At 45.6% G+C, this 23,597-nt stretch overlaps 1 protein-coding gene and 2 non-coding genes across 3 annotated transcripts in view; all 3 read right to left on the bottom strand.

Annotated features, from left to right (window-relative positions):
• Positions 1–2,606: 2,606 nt before the first annotated feature.
• On the bottom strand, positions 2,607–2,679 carry TRNAS-CGA (transfer RNA serine (anticodon CGA)). Its single transcript has one exon. It is a non-coding gene; the product is annotated as a tRNA-Ser (tRNA).
• A 427-nt stretch (positions 2,680–3,106) lies between these two features.
• On the bottom strand, positions 3,107–3,179 carry TRNAS-CGA (transfer RNA serine (anticodon CGA)). Its single transcript has one exon. It is a non-coding gene; the product is annotated as a tRNA-Ser (tRNA).
• An 8,645-nt stretch (positions 3,180–11,824) lies between these two features.
• The window catches only part of LOC146207299 (protein Wnt-16-like), a 38,887-nt gene continuing 27,114 nt past the window's right edge, over positions 11,825–23,597 (bottom strand). The window contains exons 4-5 of the mRNA XM_084576474.1: positions 14,701–14,846; positions 11,825–13,223 (exon numbers count right to left, since the gene is read on the bottom strand). Coding sequence (XP_084432600.1) covers positions 12,848–13,223; positions 14,701–14,846 — 522 coding nt within the window. The 3' untranslated portion in view covers positions 11,825–12,847. The remainder of the gene's footprint in view (positions 13,224–14,700; positions 14,847–23,597) is intronic.

Here is a 23,597-nt window from a genome sequence, read left to right as displayed (position 1 = left end):
TTTATTTGCTATATTGTATTCTCTGTACCAGGATCGGTGTGCGGAAACGCAGTGAGATGCAATACAGTATAGGAAGTCGAATAAATTTTATTTCTCGAAATATTCGCAGTAATCATCCCAAAAGAACATTGAATCTCTAAAATGAAGCAATGTCAATTGTTTCAGGTGGGTCTCGTCGACAGCACTTAACCGATTACACAAAAATTCTACTTTTTTCAAAGCAATTTCATTAGGCGCAAGCTCTCAGTGGGCAGTTCGCAAAAGAAAGTTCCGGTGTACGGTGAGACTTATGAAATCGTACTAGCGCAGCATAGACAGGCAATCTGGGTCGCATAGAATGACAAATTTTTGGAGGGAAGAAGAGCAAAATCGAATCGTCATACAAGTGTTCTCGTGACAATGAAAACAAACTTAAAATGTATTAATCTGGTTGGAAAGCGTACAACAAATTGCGTTTCTTGTGTAAACCTCCTTAAAGGACAGTCAGAAAATTGAGAAGAGATAGATCGAGAAAGGCGTTAATTAAATGTGTCTTCAAGAAGAGCGAGCTGTAGGGTGTGGAGCGTCCCGGAAAACCATAAACCGAGAAACTATATTCCGCACACAACGATTGACTAAATCAGAACCACTAGAGCTAACAGGTCGAAGGAAATAATCCCGTCTTATGAACTCATAGGACGAACCCTCCATATGGCACTTTATGAAAACGACGGGTATGGAGCCTAGTGATGCGAATAATCTGCAGAACATATCAGATTTTGTTGACAGAATTAGATTACAAGTGGTAACCTTCCCGAACAGTACATCTGCCAAGCTGTCAATGGCCCAAGCGATAGCCATTCTGCTTTGCTCTCCCTCTGAACCCCCTTCCCACGTTTCGTTATATATTAGCCTGTGCTTCGAGAATAAAACGGTTCACTCCCCGCCAGCCGTGTCTGCGTCTGCTTGCTTACGGCTGGGTATTGGCTGTGCAACAATGTGGGAAGAAGGTCTGAGCGTTGTTCGTCAAAACGTGATCTTTAAAATGGCTGTACTTGTACGCGCCCATGGGATGCCAAGGTACGTGGACGACACACATGTCCCACCAGTAAATTCAGATGACGTAGACCCCCACAATCTAAACCAGAGGTCATTTCTCTCTGCACGGTTCATCTCTTCACGAGAAAGCACATCAAACTGTTCACAGAAGTGAGCAACTTCATCTATACCGAGTTTTTCGGCGCATAACTATGCTGTATCACCTGCATATGTCAGTACCCGGGATGTGAAAACTTCGGGTAGAATACTCTGCAGAGTGTTTACACGCAGTGGGTATAGGTAAAGTGCAAGCTGATGAACCCACTTGCTTGGCAGTGGAAAATGGCGGCGGCTTAGCTCGGCTAAGCCCGGCTGTGCAAGCGAAAGCTTTGCTATGCTTGGTTATGCTGTGCTGCTGAGGCAGGTTAGACTCATATAGATAACCTAGTTTAGAGTGGAAGCCCAATTAAGCATCCTCAGAAACGGTTTCCCGCGGTTTCCATGAATGCCTGTGAACGTCAAGGAAACACAGCCAAAGCACTGGTACCAGCGCACGACTCCTGCATGGCTGTCTGCGAACCTCGAGGAAACCACAGCGGGTCTAGACGACACCAAGGTATCGAATACATTTTGAAAGGGAAGGTCTCGGGAGGCGAGCGAGATGGGCAACGGTGGCGGTGTATGGAAAGGGTAGGCAGGGGACTGGAAGGCTGTGTGGCATTGTGCCAGGCAGAGTTTTGTATTTGTGGATATGTGTACCGGTACGAATAAAGTTTGCCACGTGTGTGAATAAGAAGAACCAACTGAACGTGTGCGAAGTAGAAGAAGCGAACGCCGCCGGCTACGCGTGCCGCCGCACCTCAAGTCAAATGCCCGACACCGATGCATTTGGCTCGACGAGGTCAATAAAACTTTATTCTTTAAAAGGTGGACACAAAGACAACTGTTTACAATCAAGCGGGTAGAGCAGTCATTGTAATAAATCCGTACTCCTTTGTAGATTACAGAATGAACATTGATGAGTCCTAAAATCGAGATGAGAAGGTTAAAACGGGCACGACTAAAGGCCCTCGGAAAATAAACTTGAAGCGCTGCGAATTCGGAGTTTCTACAAAACTCTAAGACTGATCAGACAAAGTGAAAGTTAGTTTGAATAGAAAGATCTCAGTAGCAGCAAGTCTGGTGAGAAAGGATGATTGAATAACGGGCGATTTGTTAATTGTTCTTGTGGATGGCACAGCGCGAAGACAGACGAAAGGCGAAAAGAACACCCACACAGAGAGCCCTAACTTTTTTCATCAGAAATGCTTTTTTTTTTTTTTAAGATTGCGGTTGATTTGTATCTGAGAAAAAATCGCATTGTATATAAGTACCCTCCTGTTTTACTAGCAGATCAATTAAGGGGAAAATGAGGGTGCTCGTTATAATACATGAAGGAAAGAAGCCAACAGTCGGCGAGGCCAAGGAAAGCGTTGGGGATGGTACTTTATGTTTTTTTTTTTAATGTTTACTTGGATAATCACAGAAATTAGTAATGTAATCTGTTTAGGGGAAAGATAATTAAACACAAAGTAGAAGAAAAAACAACGTGCCGATGGTGGGAACCGAACCCACGACCTCCGAATATCGCGTCCGGTGCTCTACCAACTGAGCTACATCGGCCGCTGTCCCCCCTGCTACTTGCTTGGGTATTTATGTTGTCTGTATACGAACCTTGAGAGTGTTCACCAGCGCCACCCTCAGCCAAAGCGGCGGACGTGGAACGTCCTTTGTTACCGCCAGCGTCACGTAGAACGTGATCAAGAGCGAGGGCGAAAGCTGTGCTAGAACCCTCTTACGCTACCTATGGCTTCAAGACTGCCAGAACCGAGACCCCCGTAAGCTACAAGCAGATCAATTAAGGGGAAAATGAGGGTGCTCGTTATAATACATGAAGGAAAGAAGCCAACAGTCGGCGAGACCAAGGAAAGCGTTGGGGATGGTACTTTGTTTTTGTTTTTTTAATGTTTACTTGGATAATCACAGAAATTAGTAATGTAATCTGTTTAGGGGAAAGATAATTAAACACAAAGTAGAAGAAAAAACAACGTGCCGATGGTGGGAACCGAACCCACGACCTCCGAATATCGCGTCCGGTGCTCTACCAACTGAGCTACATCGGCCGCTGTCCCCCCTGCTACTTGCTTGGGTATTTATGTTGTCTGTATACGAACCTTGAGAGTGTTCACCAGCGCCACCCTCAGCCAAAGCGGCGGACGTGGAACGTCCTTTGTTACCGCCAGCGTCACGTAGAACGTGATCAAGAGCGAGGGCGAAAGCTGTGCTAGAACCCTCTTACGCTACCTATGGCTTCAAGACTGCCAGAACCGAGACCCCCGTAAGCTACAAGCAGATCAATTAAGGGGAAAATGAGGGTGCTCGTTATAATACATGAAGGAAAGAAGCCAACAGTCGGCGAGGCCAAGGAAAGCGTTGGGGATGGTACTTTATGTGTTTTTTTTTTATTGTTTACTTGGATAATCACAGAAATTAGTAATGTAATCTGTTTAGGGGAAAGATAATTAAACACAAAGTAGAAGAAAAAACAACGTGCCGATGGTGGGAACCGAACCCACGACCTCCGAATGTTTTACTGTCTGGTTAAGAGGTGTCTTTCCTTGACAATCCATAATCACGCCTGTAGGTAACAAGATGGGGAGGAAAAGGTTTGGTCTTAGAGGATTCCCGTGTAATAGTCGACTTTTACATATACTTTTGCAAAATATTTCATAAGTGCTATCGGCTCATTTGCATCATTTGTAGATTTAAAAAAAAAACGTGTTTTTCCTCAATGAAAAATTGGTTGCGAGTTTTCGTTCGTCTGTGTGGTCTTCTTTTCGTCCGTCGCTTCTATAGACCCGATTCGATAGGACTCTTCGGTAGTTGATACCGTAAAGGCCTAAAGAACTTTGCACTGAGGACTCCGTGTGTCGCCATATTGCTCGCTGGCCTGTTCGTTGAAAAAAAAAAAAAAACGCAATAGAGCCCACAATCGATGGCCCAGGTGGTGGGCTCTATTGGATGGGCGGTCGTGTGGTAGGTAAGAAATTATTTGCAATGCCCTAGCTATGATCATGTGACTTGGCCGCCATCTTGAATCACAGAGCGATGAAGAAGCGAACGAGAAACCGGCAAACGTAAGTAGCAACGTTGTAAGCACAGAAGAATATACGCTCCTAAAAACAGCCACATGCCGCGTGGTGGGATCCGAACCCACGACCTCCGAATTTCGAGTCCGGTGCTCTACCAGCTGAGTCACAGCGACGGCTGTTTAATCTTCATCTTTCTTAGGCATTTATATTGAATTTAACCTGTTTTTGCGATAGTTCGCCAGCACCACACTCCTCTACAGCGGCGGCCGTTCAAGAATGGGTTACACATGGCTCATCATGATATACATCACAGTGATATCAGAAATTCAATATCCGGTTTTGTAACATCTGGACACGACCTAGACATGATCTGTACATAGCGCTAATGCATTTGTTCTCACATTACTGTGTGCTTCACTTTGTATGGAAAGATGCGAGCCACCGCTTTGGCTCGCGGAGTCCATGAAGAGGAAGTGTGAAGCAGGTGCACATTGTACAGACTTAAAAGGGCGGACGATTTTCGCCAACGCTGGCCTCGAAATGTTTTCGCGTGAAAAGGGCTGTCACGTGAACGCTTGCGACACAAGCCAGCTGTTCATCTTTATTTGCATGCGCTGAAGCACATCAGTAGCCCTGATTGCACGCATTAAATCAATTGTTTTTTTTCTATTTTATCTCAGCATATTCGTTTTAAGCATTATCTTAATGAACATGCTTGAACCACAACTTTAAAAGTAAAGTTTTCGGAGGCAGACTCCATAGATAACCTTCGAAATCTGTGGTCCATACTTTACGTGATTGTTAAATTGTGTATGCATAAATTTTCATTAAATCTTGCCGTTGGGTTGCTCAGTTCACGGGCGAGACGCCTCGTGAACTGCCTGCGTCTCAGAGATAGCAAAGACGACAGGCCGAGTCCGATCATCCAGTGGACGTAGCTCGCCGACAGACTGCCACACGGAGACGAAGAGAGGCGGTTCGAGTGAAACGTGCCGCCACTTTCTCTTTGATCACTTAGATTTAATAATAATTGGTTCACAGGAAAGGAAAGGCGCAGATATTTTGCAAGGTTAAACTGTTAAACTTCTGCCTAATTTTTTGAGAAGCGCACCGCCTCGAGCTTGCTCTGGTCGATGAGCGGACGCACCTTCGCCTAAAACGCCTGCGTCGTGACTAGGAAATTCCCTGATTGGATATCACGTGATCAACGACGTCACTTATAGTGACGTCGTTCAATCCCTGTTGCGAAATCACTTCTAAGGAATAAAAATACTCGCGAAAGAATAAAGTGCTAGAGCGGGAATCGAACCACTGTCCTTTATTTGCGAAGCGGGTGCGCTACCTCTAGCCATTCAGAACATTTTTTTTTCTTCACATGGTATTTATTACATTATTATATGTACAGAAACGAGCTGTGTACAGTGTTTACTTACAATGCAGTCAGCATGTGGCCTAGCGGTAGCGTCTTCCCAAAGAAAAAAAAAAGTTAAGCATACAACTTCCAAACATCACGTCCAAAATGGTGGCAAGGAAAGGCGACAAATCAACGGTACACAATCCGAGCGAATGCTTCTCAGTGCATGATGTGTGATGATGCAAGTGGTGCCGATGAGAGGTGGTATTGTCGTCATCGTTGTTTCGATTAAAGAAAGAAGGAAGAGGAGAATTCACAGGAATGTCGAGTGGCTCCCGCTGTGCTACTGCCACTGTCATAAGCAGACAGATGAGAGTTGAATGAGTTGTAAGTGGAAAGGCTGAAAGAATAGGCCCGCATCGAAACAGCCGCGTCCGCCGAAATAGCGAAGAAGACTACGAAGGCTTTGACAACAGGTACCCTAGAGCTGAGGGTCCTCTGTATATCCCAGCCCGAAGGGCAAGGAAGGAAGTACACTCCGTTTGTTGAGTGCGATCGCCTACAAAGAGGCACTATGCAACTGCTTCCTACCTTAGAGTGCGGAGCAACCACAAGTTACAACACAGCAACACTTACTTTAAATTAAAACCATAATTAAAACCACTAAGCAGCACTACCATATAGCGTTACTATATAGCACTAATATTTGGCGTCACTAATTAGGGTCCTCATTTAGCAACAACGCATAACGTCTATATGACAATGCTATAGTTTTCCTCATATATAAAGTTTTCCTAATATATAAAGTTTTCCTAATATGAAAACGTGTAAACAGTGCCGACTTCATGACGCATTACTGGTGGGCCCTAGTTGCAAAGCTGAATGCCTTGATCACACAGGCATTTAGGAGTTTGTCGATATTTATTTCAAAAGAAAACATTACAGCCACGACATAGCCTAATAACGGATATACATATGCGAAATAACAGAGTAATTGAATTCATTGGTTCAAAAGTCCGGAATACGCTTCCAATAAAATTAAAATTTCCCTGAAATTTTAAACTTTTTTCGAATCACCTTTTTTTTTTTTTTTTTTGCACACTCAAGCTAGGATGCGATTTCGAAATATAGTTTTCATTTGCGTGGATGTATGTACTCTTCTGCTCTGCTGAAATAATGGTATAATGATTTGTACATTTTCAATGTCTTTGTCCAAATGCCTTGTTTTGTATTGGACCGGATACAGGATTATTTAATTGTCTTGAGTCGTTTTTCGCATTGCTTTCTTAATTTAAATGTTGGAAATTTGTTAACTTTTTTGCACATTACTTATATGGTTGCCTAAAAGCTATATTTTGTACTGGACCAGATACTAGCCATGTAGGCTACCGATTATATTTCGTGCAAATGTTTCTTGGATCAAAAGATAAAGCCTCTTGACATAACCTGAAAAAAAAAAAAAGAAGAAAAAGAGTCAATGCTTAGCACTCGTTTCGCTTTGCTTGAAGATGTTTTGCTATGTTTAGCTAAGTATTTAACGGGTACTGCATAGGTTCTTGTTAGCATGAAGAAGGTCTAATTAAGGTCGGTAGTGCGACTTTGTCGGTGGAGATGAAGACATGACATCCCAAGCGCAGCGTGAATGATTTGCTGCTTAGCAAGTGAAGAAACCGGTTATCAAGATGGCGCAGTGGTCCAACGCAGTGGACAGCGAAACCCTACTCTCTTTGCTCCACCTTGCTTAAAAACCAAATATTAACGAGCTTTTTTTGCTTCCTTGTTCGTTTTGTTTCGAGTGGTTGCTGTAAAAAGCCTCTCCAGCGAAATTCAAGAATGTAAATAGCGGAGCTTCTACACAGAAATGAATATGCTACAGACAATACGGTCGACCACGGAGTTTTTTCGATTATCAGATCTCTTCGTTCTACACACAACACAAAAACAAACGACTATAAAAAAAAAACTTATTGTCTTCTTCTTTCGCAGCGACCTGCCACACTCCACCAGGGCTCCCTCTTCTTACCTCCCGGCGTTCGTTCATCATCGCTCTCAGGCCGCGTCCCATCCGAAGCTCCCGGAATCCCCAAAATACTCGCCGAGGAGGATGACACGGCGCATACGGAATCGAGGGGTCAAGCCTTCGCTCAACTCATTTCGTAGCGGACACCGCGTGGTGGACGCCTCTTCCGGACGTCGCATATTTGTCACTCGGTGGCGTTTGCGCCTGACACTTGGGCGACTTGAAGCGTCGCCGCCCGCTTCAGTCTGTGCGTACGCGCGTGCATGCACTCGAGGAGCGGCAACCCGGGGTTGCGCTCCATCCGAGCGTGTTCGCCGAGAAACGCGGATGGCTGCGCCCACTGACGCCCGAAGAAGCCACGGGGTGGCGGCAGCTGCGAACGCCACGGACCGACGCGCTTCTGCGACGAGCCGGGCAGACGACAGCTTGCGGCGGCAGGCGCGAAACGTCGTCTGTCTCCCCCCGCAAGGACTGAGACGGATGGCCGCCGGATAATAAGCGCTCTCTCTCTGTCATCGCCCTCCTCTTGAATTCAATATAGATATTTTTTTTTTCATCTTTCGCAGCTTTGTTCCACCCTATGACTACGCGGCATCGTATAGTAAGTTAGTTTCTCAGGTGTGTGTATATGTGTGCGTGCGTGTGTTTGGGATAAGTGGCTGGCGTGGCACCACCACCCTATTCCTTGCCGCTACTTTTCCCTGTTCTCGACGCGTACAGTCTGCGCTTGACGCCCTCGGGCAGCAAAGCCTCGAAGCGGAGGCAACGAAGCGCACTCGACAGATTAAAACAACGTGGAAGACTTGTTTTGGGCGGGGCGCGTCAGGTGTGGCGAAGACAGCGCGAGCCCGGCGGCAAGTGGAGGAGAGTGAAGGGGCGGGTTCTCCTCCCCTGCACGATTGTTGGTTTTGGGAATACGAACACAATGCACTTCGAGTGGCTTAGACAGACGCCGTACAACGTACGACACGAGATCTGCCTGAGTTTAATGCCTGTCACCATCTCAGTTGACATTCCTCATGACACAAAGCGTTCCAGTGTTGTCACTGACAAAAACCTTGGCCAAGGAAATTCATATGCTTCGCTAGAAATCTATACAGTTTCTCCTAGCTAGCCGACAAGGTCTCAAGTTTAGAGAACTTGTCTTCGTCTGAGCAAAACAATTATTATTGGCGGCGGCTTAAAAACATTTTGCGGACACTCCATCCGCCATTACCATTCGCGTTTACATTTATCACGTGACAGCGTGAACGGCTCTCGTCTGCGGTTCCCCTGGCAGATCCTCGTTGGCGAATATGCATAATGCTTCCGGCTTTATCACGAATTCCTTAAATTTGTATCTCTATTATCTCACAGATACTCGTTAGCATCGTCAGAATCTGCCGCATTATATGGAAGACCACCCGACATAAATACAAACAGGGTGTCAAAATGAAATCAAACCGAACTTGATGTCGGAACTTGAACCTGATGTCGAACTTGAACCGGGTTAAGTGGAGAAATATGGGAGAGGCCTTCGCCTTGCAGTGGGTATAATCAGGCTGATGATGATGATGATGTCGGAATGACACACGTATTGTCGAACTGAACCCGTATCGGCATCTTGTAACTGAATCCGAACAGTTACGAACTGGTTCGCGATAAGGTTTGATCGGCACCATTGTTTGGGCAGCACATCATAATTTTCGTTGTTTTCTAAGACAAAAACAAGATGTCTTTCAGCAGGTGTTTGGGCTAAGCAATGAAAAACGGCACCTAATCTATAGATACGAGAGATGAGTGACGCCTGCGACACGAACTAGACGATTTCATGCTGCGCATTTATTAATCCTAAAGCCTGTTACAGCTGAGAAACTTTGAGATTATTAGGTTACTTATTTCCTCTAATTGCTGAAACTTTCAATCCAATTGTTGAAACTGCTCGCATTCAGATGCATCCCGTGCGAGTAGCTCTCGTTTCTCTTACTGAGCAAAGTCCGAAATGACACATAGGTGCAATGACGCCCCGTTAAGCAACATTAACTTTCGAAGACTTCGGGTATCTGAGCAGGTATACATAAAACGCTGCGTAAATGTGGGACATTTTTTTTTTTTTCTTCAGCATTCAGCTATTCTGTGTTTTTGGCGACAGACAAGCAGTCAAGGTCGAACATGGGGTAGTAGTACAGGCAATATTATAAAAAAAAAAACCGAAGCAAATTTTTTTCTTGCATCACATTTCACTAGATCAACGTGGCTGACGGCTTGCGAGCTTTTTTTCCCGAGCATGTAGTGGAGCCATCTAGCACTTGATAAAGCGTTCCTCTGGTGAATCTATGTTGAATCGCTTCGTTTGAAAGCTGTTGATGTTGAAATCAGAGCTATCTTTCTTTCGGTACTAACTGTCACGCAACATGCCCGTTCGTTTCCTTCCTGTTTCATTAAAGTATCCAGAAGCACGACTGTACGAGGATCAAATACATATTTCCTTAAAGTACCAACAAGCGCGACTGTAGAATCGGATAGAATATGAATAGAATAGGTAGAGTAGGATCGGGTAGAATACACATTAGCAAAAAGCCAGGACTGCGGTGTGGCATTATGTTTTGCAGCCTCACTCGCCCCTCATAAGATAACTCTGAGCTACCTTACAGGGTACATGTAGTCACATGTCACGCTTAAAAGCTGGTAAAAGATTGAAAAATTCAGTGGCGATTTTATAACCACAAAGGCAGACTTTACCTCACGAAAGCGTGGCGCCAGCTATAATAGCCGCTACTGAATTTTAGAAGCAGCTCCCAGAGGGTGATTCCTATAGCCCATGGCCGAGGTTTTCCATGCAGTTTTCGAAAGCGAAAGTCTTGCCATCGACAACAAGGCTTCCTATGAGGCCCTGTTTGGGCGCCACCTGCTCTTTGTCGCAATTCATTTCGGTCTTCGTTTGGTGAAGTGAAACCCCCGCTTTTGAAGACTGAAACTGTTCTCTTTTTTAAATTTTCCAGTTCCTTATTCCAGTTTAGGTTTTAGTACCTTAGAGTTAAATATATTCACTCGTCTTCGGCAAAGGTTGTTAAATGACTTTAATAAAATATGCGCCTCTGTAAGATGCCAACGCGCAACGAGGTTTCCGACAATGTAAAATTATGGTGTGCGTACCCAACGAAGGGCGTTTTGACTACAGTAGCATATTAGGTCAATTTTTTTTAGTTCATTTTTATCTGCAGGTCTAGTCGTCAATTGTGTCTTTACGACAGATAGTATGTGCAAGTGGCCCAAGCCAAAATATGTCACATAAAACGGATTTTGTTTTATTAATTTGCGTACAGACGTGACGTAATCAGCCTCAAGATGGCTGATTCCAATTTATTTTGTCCCGAGCCCATTTCAGATCGTTCGAACCGGAACTTAGTGTAACTCTTGAGCCGACACTGGAATAGAACCCGAAAAGCGTGAATGCGAAGCGAACTGTAAAGAGTTCCGGTTCGAGGCTATGGACATAAGGCCCAGCTATAATCAGGCCGCATACACACGTGCCTGCGAGGTCTAGGAGACGCGTATCTGATTCAAGATCCTCCGGAAGGTCCCTCTCACCTCAAAGGAGCAAACCGAGTTTCTGCCAACTCGGCCATGCCGTGTGAGGCCGAATATCTCGCCGGCCAATCAGTGCCCCTCACCTCTCGACTATCACCTGTGAGTTGCATGCTCGATATTTTTCGCCTCCATGCCAGCCCCGGATGTTTTGTGTAGAACAGGGCTTTTTACGTTATTGCGTTAATAGGGTCTCCGCCCCGATTGTGATGCGTGATTATGGGTGGTAAAACTGGGCTAGGCTGTGTGGCTGCGACAGATGGCAGCTAAGCATGAGCCAGGTATCAGAGTGGTTGCCCCGTAAAAGTGAGATAAAGTAGGCAAGCCAGTTTGCTTAAAAGAGGGTTGAACCGGTTGGGCAGCAAAACCGCGAGAAAGTAGGCAAGAGCAACTTTCTTAAATGGATTGACCTGTAAAGGAAAGCTTAGCTTTCTTACTTTACTGCGGGTCCGCAGTTTAACGCCCATGCCACCTGTCTCAGGATCTTTGCCTGGACAACAGGTGTTCTCGGTGGCGCTTTTCCATCCTCTCTCATGTCACATCTTCCGCCCTGGAGCTCCATCCATGAAAAAAAAAAAAAAATGCCTCTTACGCTCCCGAAAACGATGTAAGCTTTGCCCAGACAAAGACAAGTCACTCAACCGAAACGTTGGTCAGCGCATCGAGGCTTCCCATCAACGCTTGTTCATTTTGGTTGTTTTTTCTTTATTGTATAAATGTATTAATTTAGGTTCAGTTCAGCCGCCACATCACAGGCTAAGTAGGCGGCAAAGTGAAGAAAGGAAAATCTCCTCATTTAGGAAAGGGAGAGAGACAAAATGCGAGAAGAAAGAAAAAAAGATGGCCTAGTGCTTTGTAGTGTGTGGAGAAAGCGAAGGAATGCGCGACTAGAAGGTGGCTGTCACGAGAACAACCTAGAGGGAGGTATCTACCGTGGAAAGAGGGAGCTGCCAGGAGGGCGAAGGAATTAACATCCTGAGAGTGAAAAGAGGGGTTACGTGGTCAAACCAAAGTTAAAACAGTTTTCACTGATTCGTACGCTAAGCTGGCAAGCCTAGCTCTGCTCACGTTTTTAGTTATAGTCGTTGGAGTTTTCTGCCGGAGGATAACAAAAAAAGAATGAGGTTAAGGAAGTGACAGCAAGCAATGAAAACAGCATGTTTCAAAGAGTGGAACCAATCCCGCCTTGAATTTCGAGTGGCTTCAACTGGATGTAAGAAAAGTTGGCGGATCGAACAGATTGGGAAGACAATATCCCCCATCACACAATGACAGAAATCGGTTCTATAGCTATAGTATTTCAAAACACTGTTGCGCCGTTGCTTTTAATAGAGAAGCAGAGCTGTACAGGCAATCGTTGCGAGCTTAACTGACTGCCGCTGGGGAAACAGTGCTCAATCTTCAATCAACTCAGCTGCGAACTATTCGGAAGCTTACGGCAGCCTAAACATAATCCATCCGGGAGACTGTTCATCGCTCTTATCTGATGCACCAGTAAACGTTCGTTCATTCCCCGCTCCGAAACGTGAAAGTTCCACAGAAGGGTCGTATAGAGGAGCAGAATGCGATATGCGACATTGTGGCCATTCTGAACTTTGTGGCCTGAATTTAGACCCCGTTTCTACTGCTACGCAGTACACGTTAAAGCTATAATAAGCCTGATGGCACACTAGGCGGGAGAAAACTCAAGCTGAGGCCTCACATGGGTCCGAAGGCTACACATGCAAGTGGCACGAGAAAGCCTTCGACGCCCCCTTTTCACCGGCAGGCGTGCAGCTGCACTCTTGTCTCGCAGGTGTCGCAGGTGACGTAACAGCACCAATGGAATCGGCAGCGGCAGCGCTGCAGGCGGCGCAGCGTGCGCGTCTCGAAGCCGCGGCCGCAGCACAGCCGCCGGCATGACGACGGATCCGCGCAAGGCCGCCCCTGGCTGCCCGGCACCCCTGGCTCGGGCCGGCAGAAGTCGGGCGAAGGCCGCACGTGCACCAGGTCAGAGGGCCGCGGCCGAGGGTCGCCTGGACGTCGCAGCCGCACCGAGCGCCGGTAGCGGCCCCGCAGCAACTTCCCCACGGACGCCAGCGGCGCCAGCGTGCGCCAGCACGAACGCAGGCCGCACGAGCCGGAGACGCCATGGCTAGGGGGCAAATGTAATGGCGAGGTAATACTTTTTACCCCGCCTTACGAACCCGTTCATTTCACAGTAGATATTACGAAAAAGTTTCTCCGAAATTGAACATGTAAATAACTGAGAAATGCTGCTCTGCACGTTATTGCTGAGACTATTCAGCAATTTATCCACTTGTGCAACCATTATTACAGCAGAGAAAGTTGAAGCACCAGCTTCAGCGGCAGATATATGGCTACTTTTACTGTTGATTTCGCTCAAATTTTTTATTCTATTTAATTTTCGTACAATCCAGTTTTTCAGATATAAACTTCTATTTATAATACGGGAGTAATTACTCATTTACTTCCACCCAAGCGCAGCCATACGGCTACAAAAGAAAGCTATACAGCTTTCTCAGAAACTTCTAGTTAAAGAAAAATTAGTCCTGATCCGGGAATTGGTTTGGTTTGGTCTGTGGGGTTTAACGTCCCAAAGCGACTCAGGCTATGAGAGACGCCGTAGTGGAGGATTCCGGAAATTTCGACCACCTGGGGTTCTTAAACCGGCACCACCGCCTTTCCGGGGCAGTCGCTCTACCGACTGAGCTAACCAGGACGGTTAACAGGTCAGATGGTAGGGCAAGAGCAAATGATCTATAACTCGAAGTAGGAACGCCGGTGTTGGTCAAATATTTAGGGGAATCCCCCAAAATGAAGTAAGTTTTTAATAAGGGAATAATTACTCCCTTATTAGAAACTTACTCCATCTTGGGGGATTTCCCTAAATATTTGACCGACTTCTATTTATGTGTGCGTCCTATGGGCCAATAATTGAATTTCTACACTTACATTTCCTTGCGGCGAAAGTTTTCCATATTGCAATATTTTGGACAATGCATGACAATTTGCGCGTTAATCATTGCTACATAAACTTCTCTTGCTAGCAAACAAGCTATGAATTCATTACGAGACTTTTGACCGCACAATGGTATGCCATATGCCACTGAAAAAAGAAAGCAGTATTACTTCAACGGATAATAATATTCGAAAAAAAGGTTGCATATTGAAATAAACACCAGTAAAAGCTCAGTAAATTTTCAAAAAATATAAACAATAATTCCGGCCTTTAATCATGATGCGCTGCTCTGCAAATGACATCATAGGGTAATCTGTAGTACCTTAATAAATAAAGTAAAATAAATAAATGACACCGCACCACAATGACTGGCCAAAATGGAGGGATGTAACTCAACACGCTGCGCTTCTGAACTTGATGGCCAATCTCGAAGCCTTTATCTTACAACAGCTTAGACACCGGCCATAACGCACTGGCATTATCACGCTTTGAGATGAACGGCGGAACACCTTTGAGAATGTGGTCCCCGATTTATAGGACAACGCTACACCCCAGCAAAAAAATATGGAAGAAAAAAAAATTATCTTCTCGTAGTTTTTGTGCACAACAGCAAAGAGATAAAAATTAGAGTGGGGTTTGTGGCGCTCACCACCGGCATCTGAGTCGCACCCTGGAGGCGAGTGCGATCCTCCCGGCGCGCAGGTTATGCAGGTTGGCTGCCTGACGCAGGGGCTCGGTGCTTCGTGATGAGCGTTCAGCGGCACGGCCTAGCTGCCGGGAAACTCTCAAACCCGCCTGCGTAACATGGCATAGTCACAAACACTCAATCACCCTAGCCGCTTTCAACGTTGCAAGAAGTACTGCTATATTCTATCCAGGGAAGTCGCCAGGGCAGTTGTGCTGCGACTTAGGGGGAGGAAGAAAGAATCTGTTCACATGAAGAAAAAAGGCACATGAAGAGGGTCCATGCATGGCACAAATGTCGATCGCAATGAACTTGTGCGATAAGTAACCGCATGTAAATTATACGTTGCGCTAACACTGATTAGCGGTACGGTACAGTATGGTATGGTATGGTATGGTATGGTATGGTATGGTATGGTATGGTATGGTATGGTATGGTATGGTATGGTATGGTGTGGTATGGTATGGTATGGTATGGTATGGTATGGTATGGTATGGTATGGTATGGTATGGTATGGTATGGTATGGTATGGTATGGTATGGTATGGTATGGTATGGTATGGTATGGTATGGTATGGTATGGTATGGTATGGTATGGTATGGGGTGTGCTGTGCATACTGTACCGTATATAGTAAGATACGGTACGGTACGGGCCGTTTGACAGCCCGAAGATGCGCGCGGGCTATAGGAGGCTGTAACGGAGGGCTCCAGATTATTATCGACCACTAAGGGTACTTTAACGCGAATCGACATTGCACAGCGCACAATTGCTTTTGTACCTCGCCTTCATCGAAATGCAGCCGTAGTCGCGATTCAATCCCGGGACCTTAGCTCAGTTGCCTAACACCGTAAGCACTCAGCGTCGTGAAAGGTGCTGATGACAAGCGCCCATTTTATCTTTGCTTTCAATGCGCACCAAACGTGATACTTAAGACATCCTTTATGAGGTCCTTTTAGACCCCGCACTACCCTACCTACGAGCACTGTTGGACGAACTCGCTGCGCGGAGGGAAATAAATTTTCCGTTCTTCTGTATGGTTTTACCCCCCCCCCCCCCATATTTGTTCGCCCACTAATCCAACAAAGACGTAATCATTTTCAGTAAACAGTTTTATTATCAATGCCTTCTTTATTGTTTGTGTTTAGTTTTCCAGCTTACAGCAGTCATTGTGCCCCTGGAAAGTCTTCTTTTTGACATAAAGACGCGTATTGCAGTGATGCACGCTTTGCAGAGAAACATGTTCGATAAAGAAAGTGCTCTTCGAGTACTGGAGTACTTGGGGCTACCAGAATGACACGCTTAAGGACAAGACACTGCGATAGACTCCCCACGATCACAGTATCATATTTCTCAAGGATCCTACAGCGCTTTTTTTTTTATTTACTATCAGTCAAGTCCTAATGCCTCTCGAAAACCAGGCATATACATCTGTTCAGAGACCACGGTCTCCTAGAGACAATTGTAGTAGGCGGCCCGGTAGGTCGCCCAGTTTCCTCCTCCTCCCCCAACCCTCACCACCTCCCTCCCAACTGCTCACTAACTGGCATCAGTTCTGAGAGGGCCGCTCTGCGTCTGACACCATTGACAATATTGGCCTTGGACCGCCACGGATTTGGTCTTCCCGAAATATTCCTTCACCCCAGAAAAACGTCTCCTCATCCACTGGCGTCGCAAATGTGAAGCAGCGCATTTCAAACACGGGCAAGCATAAACTCGGCTGTTATGCACGTAAGCGGCTAGCTGCGTTCAACAAAGAGATTGAGCGCAATGAATTCACTCTGGGTCGAAAGAATAGGGATGCTTCATGTAACCAACTGGGTGGTAAGCTAGCAAGAACAGATATGTGGAGCTTGCTGCGTCATATTCTACACAACTCCAGCACTCTCTCAGTGCACACTCAGTAACTGGAGCGCCTCCTATATTAGTTAATTAATTTACAGGCTCTCCATATGAGCTACTCGCCCAGTTGCGGGAGAAATGCGTTTCCTGGACTATGCGAGCCCCGATAAGCCTTCTCAGCAGCCCGTTCACACTTGCAGAATTCCGAGCGGCTCCGTCCAGGCTCGGCAGCACGGTCCAGACCACGTCAATGTAACAAGATTCTCCGCAACCTCGACGATCGCTTAATCTATTCACGCGCTCACAGCCTCTAGCAACAATACTCATAGTCCGGCGCTCTACCGAAGAAATGACGGCATGCCAAAATCATTTTCCTCCCCAAACTAGCTAAGCTTCCTAGTCTCTACAACTTTTATCCCATCTCACTCACCACCTGCGTGGGTATGGATCACGCCAATTTAGCGCAGCTCTCGACCTAAATAGGGAATCGCGATCTTTTACCACAAACCATGATCAATTTTAGGCCCCATCACTCTGTCTTGTACTCCAACTCACCCATCAACTCCTCGACCATGATACTCTGAGTGCCCCAGTCGTCGGGGGCCTCGAGGTAGCTAACGCATAAGATATGACAACGTTCAACACACTGCTGCTACCCCGTCCAACCTCCAGAATCTGCAGGTGGGCGAAACTCTACAACTACGTCCGCGCTTTCCTTGTGGATTGCACGGCTGCACTCATTGTCAGAAAGTCATGCCCTCACAAAATGCGGGACAGTTTGAACCATCGATTGGATAGGCTCTTTGCAGCCGGCTTCCCCCGTTCGCTCGTCCCCTAAACAAGAGAAATAATGGTACTGGTAGAGCTAGACAAGATATCTCTCGAGAAGAGGTAAGAACAGTGGTAGCGCCATACGTTCACCGAGTGGCCCATAATTTGAAAAAAAGTTACAGCCGCCATGGAGTACTGCTCGTTTTTTCTGCACCGAGAAAGCTCAGTGGCCTTTTCTTCCGTACCGAAAATGAGAACAGCAAGGAACGAGGCTGCAGAACAAAGCGCAGGAGACCTTTCGTGAAATGTGCCGAAGGTGTAGTCTACGAAATTCCTCGTCTTGCGGCCATTCCTACATAGGTCAGACTGCGTTAATAAGCGAACCAGGAATGCGAGAGAAGCGTACAACAGATCAAGGGAGGTGTACACGTAAGCACATTAAAAAGTGCCGTCTCGCAATTCTGAGCCATGCTTCACTGACGTACGCATCGTGAGGACGCAGCTGGAGAGTTGATAGAAGCGTTGTTTATCAGAAAGAAAGGTAACTTGTGCGTAAGCGACACATCAATTTCGTTGTATAACGGTGACAAGAAATTTCTGGAACGTGTCTTATCATGTCGTTCCTGATATTTTGGTGACCTGTTTGCGCATGTGACGACACAAATGTGTAAGTTCATGCATGTAATAAAAGCTTAAGGAATACGGCCCTTGGTGCGTGGCGGTTCTTGGAAAAATCCAAATATCGGTAGCACCGAGTACGTTGCGGAAACATGCAGGGCCTACTGCATGTTCTGTTCCCACATGTCTGAACAGCAACAGCGCCTTCGCCGCGTCGAAAGGCTTTTCACTGAAGCCTCTGCCTAGCTGCGAATGCGCTCTTATTTCCATCTCTTCCATCTATAAGCTCACAAGAAAAGCCATAAGAAATAAGGTATGGGTTTTTCTAAATTGACCCAACACAGTTGAAAGAAATGTATTGGGTCTAGTAATTCACACATAGTCCAGTGACATGCATTTAGAAGAAAAAAAAAAAAAGATGCCCAGGTGTACAGAACCTATGTTTCCGTCTTACGTGCTTACGTGTGCGTTATTGAAAAACTGACTGAGAATTGCGCTTGTTGCTGAACGATTGTCGCGGCGGGTGCTTTCGACTGTCTCTCGACGAAACCTCTTATACTTAGTGGCACGGGCATAGGCATATTATTTTTTATTACTTTTGGGCAGCCTCACCAAAGTATATGTATGTCCCGACGGTCACATGCATGTCATTTGGGCTGCGTAAGTCCTTAATGCAAAAAAAAAACAAAAAAAAAAACAGTCAACTAGCGACAAAACACTGTGAGGAGACCCAGTGCTTTATTTTTTTTTTTTACCCCATGAATTGGCCGATGTGTGTATCCTGCGCTCGTGTGTGTATCCCTCATTTTGTCCTTGTCTTCTTTGCGCTACGTTTCCTAAAATGCAAGTGCACCAACTCGCCCAATTTAGCATTCTTGTGCATTGGCCGATTCTCGCTACCAGCTGGGGGCAACCAAAAACATTATGTAATTAGTGTTTCAATGACATTTGCAGAGCACGTTTTAGGTGCAATGTACCACGTGAGAAAACACTTTTTTTTTTTTTTTTTCAGTCAAGATCAAAAGTGGTCCCTATACACGAGCACCACGCCTTCTACGCACGCCCCGCGAACAATCTCTCCAGATCGTATAAACCGATCGCACTTGTATCGACCGGTTGAGGTGTCCTCTTCGATTGGGGCATTTATTTAATTGCACCACATTTAAAAAAAATAATCAAGAAAAGGTATTTGTGTCTTAGCCGTGTAGTGGAGCATTTGTGGCATTCATTAGGCACTCGGTGCTACATGGCTCAGTAGTTAGGGCGCTCGGCTACTGAGCCGAAGTATGTAGCGGCGCTGCCGTCGGCAACAGCGCAGTCTACGAAGCGAATGAAGCGAAGAACATCAGCTCGGGCGCTTACGAATTTTAAGCGGGCCCAGCAAGTGACACAGGAAGCATCATCATGTCATCTGTCAGCACCGCCTGCTAACCGACCGCGGCAACCGAGGCCCCCTAAATAAACGGAGGCGACCTGCAGTCAATGGGCCGCTTTCTGCTGCAACAATCCCACCCTGGTTCGAAAAAGGCCGCGACAGTAGCGTTTCGATAGAGGAGAAACGAAAAAGGCGCCCATGTGCTGTGCGATGTCATTGCTCGTTAAATGTTGCCTTTTGTCGAAAGTTACTCCGAAGCCTTCTATGGCGGCACATTTTTCTTTCGTCTTTCCGTCCACTTTCTTCCCTTTGCTTGCGGCTTAGTTTAGGTGTACATCGAGATGCGAGACACTTACAGCGCCTTTCACGCTGCATAAGGCCAGGATAACTTTTACTCGTGGTCATTAGGGGTGCTGTACCTGATCCGCCATATGGCTAATAATTAAGCACCGTCGTCTGGTTCATTTCAGTATAGGTGGGATGAGTATTATATTATTCTATTACATTTCGTTTACTTAAAGACCACTGAGAGAAATTACATAAAGTAGGAGAACAAACATTATGAGGAATATGTTAACACAACGAAAGGTCATTTGTTACATTTTTGGCGAATGTAGATGAGCATTTCGTGGCAGCGATGTGGTGGGTCCGGCCGTTCCAGTATGCAGCAGCACGAAAGAAAAAAAAAACAAAGTAATGTGGCAAAAGTGACGGTGCTGGTGCCTGGTCGGAAAGCTTGAAATTGATGACGCGTGCGCTATGATATGCGGGCTGGTGGGGTGCGCATTCGAGCGAATTGTGAAGAAACTTATGAAATCAGCAAAGATAAGGCAATATGTCGATGTAGTGATAAAAGAAACTGGATTCTGATTTCAGCGAAGACACACAGATGTCACGAGAAATAAATGAATCTGGCCGCTCTATTTTGAAGTGATTCAAGTTCATTGATAAGGTAGCTGTGATGCGGATTTCAAGACTTCGATTTAACGAGCAATTTTTGAGGAGCAGGACGGAAATGATGTCGGGAAAATCCAAGCTTCTCGTTAGCAGACGAAATTACATTATTAATATGAGTAGTCCAGATAGGTGACTCCCAGATACTGATATGACTGAAAAGACTGAGCAAGAACATTAGCTATTGTATAGAATTCATGCTGGTCACGGCGGCGGTGAAACGGCAAGTGCTTACATCTATAGGGACTGAGAAAGATGCCGCCAGGGGGCGCCGTTCTCCGATCATCAGTTCTCCGTTCTCGGCAGACGACCATTGACTATTGTCTAATGTCGCAGGAAATTTATAGCGAGGTCACAAAAATGGAAATAGACGAAGAAGGGGAGTGTAGTCTGGGAAGTGATCATAAACGTATTAGTCTGCAGATGGGGCCCTTGATGAAAAGAGAAATGGAACTTAGACAAAACGTAAACGCAAAATTAAACGACGATCAAATAGCGCAGATAGCAGCAGACATAGAGGAAGCAATAGAGAAAAGCCCCATGGAAGACTGGGATTATGAACAGGTAGAACTACTCATAAGATGTAAAATTCAGGAGGTTAAAGTAACAAACCGCTGGAATGGAAAGAGGAAGCCACGGAGCTGGTGGAATAAGGAAATCAGGGAAGCTATTGAACAACGACGGGCTGCTTCAACGGAACACCGAATGGCAAAGAAAGCACAGGCTTCTCAGGAGGAAATCGACCAAAAATGGGAATCATATCGACAAAAGAAACTTCAGGTGCAGGCCCTCGTCCAAAGTAAAATAAGACAGCCCACCGATCGCTGGATGGCTGATATACACGATGCCTCTACAGGCGGAGCAAGAAAATTCTGGAACCATATAAGCTGGCTAGGTAAGAAGAATCAAAGAAAGCAGGATCGGATTCAAGATAACGAGGGAAATTGTTTAAAGGGAGATAACGCAGTGAACTACATTACATCAGTTATAGCCGAATCATTTAAGAGCGACGATAGTGTAATCTCCGCAAATCAGGAAGCAACACAAGGTAGAAGAATACAAAGCAGCTTAGAACTGACCAATCTAAACTGGAAAAAGGCAGAAAAAAAATATTCCTAAAAACACATCTACAGGAATAGATGGAATTCCGATCAAGCTGATTAATGAACTCGGTCCAAAAAGTAAGGAAACGTTGTTAAAAGCTCTGGAAACAGTCATAACGAATAAGCAAATTCCGGACAGCTGGCGACAGAGTAAAATGAATTTGGTTTATAAAGGGAAAGGAGAAAGGATGCACATAAAATCCTACAGGCCGATTACCATAACATCTGTAATGTACAGGTTAGCCATGCAGGCGGTGAAATTAAAGGTGCAAGCATGGGTTGAAAGTAACAAGATACTCGGAGAACTTCAGAACGGCTTTAGAAATGGTAGGCGCTTAGATGATTGCCTGTTCGTGCTCACCCAATGCATCGAAATGTCTAGAGTGGAAAATAGACCTTTGTATTTGGCCTTCCTGGACATAAACGGGGCGTGCGACAACGTAAGCAGGGAACTCCTGTGGAACATATTAAAAGAAGAAGGTATCGGTTATGAGATAATAGGGTTCCCACAGGAAATATACCGGGATAACAAAGTAGAAATAACGTGGGAAGGAATAAGAAGCACGGAGGATGTCAAAGTATGCAAAAGAATTAAGACAAGGCTGTCCTCTATCACCGGTGCTGTTCATGCTTTATATGATAAACCTGGAACGGAGGATACAAGACAGTAACCTAGGTTTTAACCTGTCATATAGATTAGGTGGAAAGGCGGTAGAGCAGCGCCTCCCCGGTTTGATGTATGCAGACGATATTGTGCTGCTAGCTGAGAGTCTGGAAGAATTGCAAACTCTAGTTAAGTATTGCGGAGACGAAGGGGACGCTCTAGGCTTCAGTTTCAGCGCAGTTAAGTCGGGTCTGATGATTTTCAACGCCTCAACTGATCAGGGTCTTAAAATACAAGGCCTTGAAATACCTAGAGTAGCAGAATATAAATATCTGGGGGTATGGGTAAACGAAGGATTGGCATACATTGGAAAGCATGAGCAATCACTTAAGGTCAAAGGGCGAAGGAATGCCGGGATAATGAAGCATAAGGCATTGTGGGGATACAATAGGTATGAGGTTTAGAGGGGTATTTGGAAAGGAATTATGGTGCCCGGACTTACTTTCGGAAATGCGGTTTTGTGCCTAAAATCAGAGGTACAGTCGACATTAGAAACAAATCAGAAATCCGTTGGACGATTAGCACTAGGTGCCCACGGCAAAACTACAAATGAGGCGGTACAGGGAGATATGGGCTGGGCATCTTTCGAAGTGCGGGAAGCTCAGAGTAAAATATTATATGAGGAACGCCTGAGGAAATCGGACAGTAACAGATGGGCAGCTAAAGTATTTAAATACCTGTACCTAAAAGGCGTTGACTCACAATGGAGGAAAAGAACTAGGAAACTAACTAGTAAGTATGCTAGTCACAAGGACGAAGAAATAAAGAGCATTAAGAAACCGGTAAAAAACACTGAAGATAAAAATTGGATAAATTTGATGGAAAAGAAACAGAGTGTGGAATTATACCGAAAGTGGAAAATGCAGATCAGGAAGGAAGCTTTCTTCTTGATCTGATCAAGAGGCAGTGCCCTACTTTTTGAAGTTAGATCAGGGTGCCTTAGAACACGCAGCTACAAAAAGAAATTTAACAATGAAGATGACGCATGTGATGTATGTGGTATCTCCAGTGAAACAATTGACCATATTATACTCGAATGTAATGGTATCCATCCCGAAGTTGATGCAGGCGCAGTCACTGTTCCTGAAGCTCCGGGGTTTAGAGATACCAGTGGCTGTGTGAATAAACCGGCGGTGGAAACTAGCAAAAAAACGACTGGAAGATTGGTGGCTTAAAAGCAGAGAAGTGACATAATGTTAGTAATGTAGAAACAAAAATTTAATTAATAGAATGATGGTTTAGTTAACCAATCTAAAACAATAATTAAGACACAGGGAGAAAAATGAGCATGATAGCTACTGCTACCACCCCGTTTCAAAGAGGACGCTCCTATATTCCATCCATCCATCCATCCATCCATCCATCCATCCATCCATCCATCCATCCATCCATCCATCCATCCATCCATCCATCCATCCATCCATCCATCCGTCCGTCCGTCCGTCCGTCCGTCCGTCCGTCCGTCCGTCCGTCCGTCCGTCCGTCCGTCCGTCCGTCCGTCCGTCCGTCCGTCCGTCCGTCCACGTTAACTACTAA

This window comes from Amblyomma maculatum, chromosome 1, assembly GCF_055883805.1.
Source record: "Amblyomma maculatum isolate TAMU_Amacu chromosome 1, ASM5588380v1, whole genome shotgun sequence".
Classification (NCBI taxonomy): Eukaryota; Metazoa; Arthropoda; class Arachnida; order Ixodida; family Ixodidae; genus Amblyomma; species Amblyomma maculatum.
The sequence above is the reverse complement of the archived record's forward strand: the minus strand, read 5'-3'. Positions and strand labels throughout refer to the sequence as shown.